The sequence below is a fragment of the Monodelphis domestica genome, chromosome 6 (genome assembly GCF_027887165.1).
Source record: "Monodelphis domestica isolate mMonDom1 chromosome 6, mMonDom1.pri, whole genome shotgun sequence".
Taxonomy (NCBI): Eukaryota; Metazoa; Chordata; class Mammalia; order Didelphimorphia; family Didelphidae; genus Monodelphis; species Monodelphis domestica.
This window is the reverse complement of record NC_077232.1, coordinates 44029325-44035324: the sequence shown is the minus strand read 5'-3', so window position 1 is coordinate 44035324 and position 6000 is coordinate 44029325. Positions and strand designations below refer to the sequence as shown.

At 41.0% G+C, this 6000-nt stretch overlaps 1 protein-coding gene across 1 annotated transcript in view; it reads right to left on the bottom strand.

Moving 5' to 3' along the window:
- Nucleotides 1-4234: 4234 nt before the first annotated feature.
- Nucleotides 4235-6000, bottom strand: part of WT1 (WT1 transcription factor) — a 64188-nt gene continuing 62422 nt past the window's right edge. The window contains exon 13 of the mRNA XM_056803788.1: nucleotides 4235-5657. Coding sequence (XP_056659766.1) covers nucleotides 5536-5657 — 122 coding nt within the window. The 3' untranslated portion in view covers nucleotides 4235-5535. The remainder of the gene's footprint in view (nucleotides 5658-6000) is intronic.

The following is a 6000-nucleotide window of genomic DNA, read 5'->3' as shown; positions in this document are numbered from 1 at the left end:
CCATACGAAATTCAACATCCCCCCAAACTTTTTCTAAGATGGTCTAATCAGTTCAACATAATTCAAACACTCATGAGGAATATGCTGTTGAGTCTCTCGATTTTACACATAGGGAAACTGAGGCCTAGCAAGATAGCTCACCTTAAGACACATAGTTAATGAATAGCAGAGCTCAGATTTGAATTCTTTTGATTCCTAAATCCAGGGTGTGTTCGACTAAACCTTGCTTCTTCCTTATAATTGGAAAGCTAACAACCACCAAATGTGTTGTCTTCCTTTTCACCCCTTGGTAAAAGCTTAGTCTGGAGAAAGTCAGAATCCCCATGATCCTTAAAACCATCCCTTTCAGAGGCCACAAATGGTATTATTCCAAAGCCCTGTTGGACATTTCCATTGGGGAGAGTATAGGGAAGAAGCAGATTGTCCCAAAAGAGGGTTCCCCTTTTTCCTTCAATGCTCCTAGGTAGCAAAGTAATCATCTAATCAACAAATTGGAAAAATGGGGACGGTACCAGTAGTGCGGTACCATAATCAACAAGACTTAGAGGATGGAAATTGCTGGAAATTCAGGTTTGGGGACAACTGATGGGATGATTTTAAGGAAAGAATAGATTCTTACTTCCTCCTCACTCAGTTTGCACCAAGGGAAAAGGGGAACAATCAATTTGGCTTTTGTTAGCTATTTGTTAGCTATGTGACTTGAGGCAAGCTGCTTCACCTGCCTTAGCCTCAGTTTCCTTATGTGTAAAATCAAGGAGTTCAATTCTAGAATGTGAATTGTTATATCTTCCTTCAACATTTTGTATCATATAGAACAGAGAGAGGTCCCCCTCATATTGGGTGTATCCCATAGGGCAAACTTAAAGAGAAACATGGGTAACAGTTTTACAGGGTAGGTTGTGATTTGCATTATTGGACAGAATAATTACATCAATAAAATTACAACTCCATTGGAATAGCAGCGAATGGGGTGCTCCCTCTCCTGACAGATTAGAGATCTTCCATACTTTCATAGTCAATTTTCTGTCTGAGATCCAACATACTAGAGACCAACTTGGTGCTACATTTCTCTGATCTTGGATTTCTTCTTAAAAGGCAGAAGAACAAGCCATCACTAGACTGATGCTCAAAGCCTTCCCTAATTGTGTTCCATAGGTATGGCCTTCAAGAATTTAGCATCGTGGAAGCTAGGCATATCTCAAGAGGTCAAAAGACAGAAAGAAGGGTCCCATACACACCAAACTATTGAGAGCAGTGATATTTTTTATTGTGAAAGCAAAGTCCTGGAAACAAAGTAGATGGTCACTAGATGGTGAATAGTTAATCAAATTATGATTTTTGTGTGTGTGCCATAAAAAAAGAAATGAATGAGAAGCATTTGGAGAAACCTTTGGAGAAGAATAGGAAGAATTCTATGAACAGATACAAAGTGAAATAAGCAGAAGCAAGAGAATGATATTCACAATAACTACAACAATGTAAATGGCAAAAATAAAAAACCCCACCTTAATGGGGTGATCAAAATGAGCCCTAGAGAAGAAGTGAGAAAAAGCCCTTCCCCCTTCTTGGTAGAGATGGTGGACTATGGGTGTGGAATATTGCATATATTGTCAGACTCAGTTGATGGTTTAGCTGAATTGCCTTTTTTGTTTTTCTTTCTATTTTCTTCTTTGTTGAGATGGATTGATGGGTATGAACAGGCGCAACATATTTGGAAAGGAAAGCAATTTAAAGACAAAAGATGAAAAAAATTTTTTAATAATTTGGGGACATGTTGCTGCCACCGTGTCGCACTGGAGGAAGATTTTAATTAATGAGTTATTTTTAAAAAGTAAAAGAAAAAGTCACTGTTCTCCTGGCACCTAACATGGTAACTAGCATGCAGGGCTGTATGAAAAAATATCAAATAAATCTTTGTGCTGTTTGTCATTCAGTGTACCAGACACGCTTGGAGTTTATTGTCTACACAGTTTTGTAATGGACTCTTCAGTGGTAGGTACAGTCCCTGACTTTTAGGCATTAATTCTTCAGTGATGATTCTAAGGGAATGAGAACCCTTGCTCCAACAGGATTTTAGGAAATAGCCTTTTCTTGGCAGAATGGCAAGGCATTGCACATAGAATGTTGCAATTAGAAGCAGAAAGACTTGGGCTTAAGTCCCACTTCTGACTTTCACCAGTTGTGCTTCCCCTGGACTCCTTTTGTTCAGTGGTTTTTCAGTCATTTCCAATTTTTCGTGAGCCCATTTGGGGTTTTCTGGTCAAAGATACTGGAATGGTTTGCCATTTCCTTCTCCAGCTCATTTTACAGATGAGGAAATTGATACAAACAAGCTTAAGTGGCATATCCAGGGTCACACAGTTAGTGAGTATCTGAGGCCAGATTTGAACTCCTAAAGAGGAGTCCTCCTGATTCCAAGTCCAGCATTCTAGCCATTGTGCTGCCTAGCAAGGACTCCTTTACTCTGGCTCTAATGTGTCTTTCAGTTCCATCAGTTTAGAACTACTGTAGTTTCAGTTGCCTTAACTAAAGAAGAATGGGAGCTTGCAGAAATAGGCCTTCAGATAGATCTAAGAGGCATCTATGTGGATATGGTATTCTACTTGGAATCAGGAAGATCTGAGTTCAAATCCTGCCCTACTTATTTACTAGCTATAAGTAACTGTGAGTACCACTTTGCAAATGCCCCAATGTGAGTCACTTATTCTCTCAGACTCAGTTTCTTCATCTGTAAAATGAGTATATCAATCACCCCAGATTATTATGAGAATCAAATAAGACACAGATATATATAAAGTGCTTTGTAATCCTTAAAGTACTATATAAATGGTAGTTAATTGAGTTTAGAGCGAAGTGGATACTCTGGGGAGAAGAAAGTCCCAGTGGACTTGTGAAAAAAAGAATGTTGGACTTCAGATCAGGAGACTTGAGTTTGAAGACCCAGGGAGCTTGTCAATAATACCTGAGTGATCTTGAAAACATAGCTTTGTCTTCATTGGAGTGAGGTTAGGATTAGATGATCACTAATTTAATACCTCCAAACCCTTGGTCAGCTTTAATAGAGCCGACCTTTATTATGAGGTCTGAGCTGTGTGGTTCTGTTATTGTTTTCAAATCTGGATAGCTCTACACATCTGATGTTTGCCATGCTAGTGCTGAGCTTCTCCAGAGAGATGCTGTCTTCTGGCAGGAAAAGATAAAAATGAAGGATACCAATGAGTCACTAACTCAGCTATAATTAACAGTGATGAAATATCCATCTGAAAAAAAATGGTAGAGGGGCAGACTTGAACCACTGACTGTTATGTTGTCCCAGGTTACAGCCAGAATTCAATACTGAAAGTACCTTTCCGTGGCTGGGGATTCTAAGAAAATAAATAGGAAGAGAATTCATGCAAACTCAAAAATACTGCTCCACTCTAGGTAACCCCAAATCTATGTGTTTATTTGCAATGGAAGACAGAGAGTTTACTGCCAGTATCAAGCTTCCCTTTCATGCATGGCTGTCTGGGAAAGACTGAGTGCTTTCCAACCTGCTGAAGGCATTTAGAGAAACTATGACCATAAATTACGCTGTACACGGTGTTCAACATACCACCTCCTGAACCCAAGGAGATCTATGTGAATGGCTCAGAAAGGCAGATCACCACTTAGGATCTACATTTTCATGGGCTGACCTGGAATGAGAAGTGATGGCTTCCATTGTGACCCAATAAATAAAAGCAACTTAAAGGCTGCTCCACAGCCCTGAGTTCCACCCATCCCACCCCTCACCCCAGTGTGCTCCCAGAGCCCAGCCCCAGCCATAACTCCCACCCCACAAGAGCAGCACGACTGCTTTATAACACCATCTGAAATCAAACACTGTTGTTATTTCTTTCCCCTTGCTGGGACAATTCCCAACTAAGATGGATAGATTGTGGTCAGGACCTAAGCAGGTTAACTAGTGGTCATCATGTTGGTGGTACTTTTGAAAAAGAAAGAAGAAAAAAGAAAGGGGAGAGAAAGAGGAGGGAGGGAAGGAAGGAAGGAAGGAAGGAAGGAAGGAAGGAAGGAAGGAAGGAAGGAAGGAAGGAAGGAAGGAAGGAAGGAAGGAAGGAAGGAAGGAAGGAAGGAAGGAAGGAAGGAAGGAAGGAAGGAAGGAAGGAAGGAAGGAAGGAATTGGCCCCATGTGGACAAAAACATTTGTAATCTAATACCTGTTGTGACATAAGGCAGATTTTGGAATCTCACATTTCCTTTTTGAATGGGTTTTAATTGAAATTGAAGGTGAAAAATGCAGATTACATTCTTAAGTGTTATCATCGTCATCATTATCATCATCAATATGTTAAAACAGTAACATCTGAACAGTGAGGCATCTAATATTTATACACTTTCTAATTTTAATTGGCTAAGAGCAATGCATTATCAGATAGATATTTACACAATCATTTCAAGCCACAGTTAATAATAAACTCCCTCCCTCAAAATAGAACAAAAAAGACCCTCCCCCCAAAACAATATATTTTCTCACACTGATAAGTCTCTTTCTTCCCCCCTCCCCCCACATTCTTGCAGACCCAGAGTCTTTTAAGTTACTAAGGAACAATTTCTCAATGGAGATCCTGGACCAGCCCCCTTTTTCTCTCAGTTCCATCTGAATTTTTACAACTTTGAAGCCACATAACCAGTGTGGTCTCACCATAACAATAAAGTCCCAAATGATTAGAACAATTTTCTGTTTCTCTAATGTGAGGAGATGCGAACATCTCTAAAAATAAGCTGCGATTCATATCAAAATAAAGACAATAATAATAACAAAATTTCAGCTCCATAGAACGGTTTCTTCAGATGACTGTGACAGTATTACAAACAAGTTAACGTACTGATAAGATTCTTATGGATTCAGTGTAGAGGTATGGATTAGTTCTGATTTCTTGTTTAGCTGCTTTATAAACATGGGTTTGTTTTTCTCTTGAAGTCAACTGGTGGAAGAGATATTCCTGCCATCCAGGTTAGAATCTTGTCTGACCCGAGGGAGGGCAGTGTGAGAAACCCACCCCCCACCCCCCTAAATGCCCTGGTTTTCTGATTTATGTCTTGCTGTTAGTAAATGGAAACCGTGACAAAGTTTACATTAGCAGACACATAGACATGCCCCAGCCTATAAATATTCCACAACGGAAAATAATGTCATGAATCCATCCCAAGAGAAAGAAGCTCGGGGTTCCCTTGGGACTTTAGAGAAGGGGGTGGGGAAGGAGACCTACCAACGGCAACTCTCTTTCACAGTGAGAATCCCAGGTGAGAGACAATACAGGTCTTACTAAAAGTGGGACATTGAGCCCTGGAGAATAAATGAAGAGATGGGGAAATGGCGGCCACCCTGCTGCCTGAAAAATCTGGAACTGGCTCCAACAGGTAACTCGTCTTCATGGTTGGTTGTGGTTTCCTTATCATAAAGGTGGCCGGGGATGAGTTTAAAAGCCCAATTCCATAGTGGTTCATAGAGTGTCCTGCCTGGAACATAGACGCATCCTTGAACTCGAGCCCTTACAGTGTCAGCTGAAGCTTCGTCATGTTCCTTTGGTGCATGTTGTGGTGACGTACTAACTCGTCTGAACGGGCAAATTTTTTCTGACAGCTGGGCCACCGGCAGCTGAAGGGCTTTTCACCTGTTAATAGAAGAATCAGTCAAGGGTGCGAGTATCTGAGGAAGCGGGCACATGCACAGTACCAAAGACAGGGCCAGGATCAAAGGCTTAGGTTAAGTCATGATAAAGGAACAGAAGGAGCTGCCGTGGGAAGTCATCGGATCACAGGATTTAGAACCAGAAGGGACCCGAGAGTTCGGCTAGTCCAATGCCCTCATGTTACTGATGAAGGAACTGAATCTCAGAGAAGGGAAGTGACTTGGAGCTGGAAGGGACCTTACAGGTGATGAAGTCCAACCCCCTCATTTACAGACGAGGTCATCAAAACCTAAGGAAGTTATGACTTACCTAAGGTCACATAGAT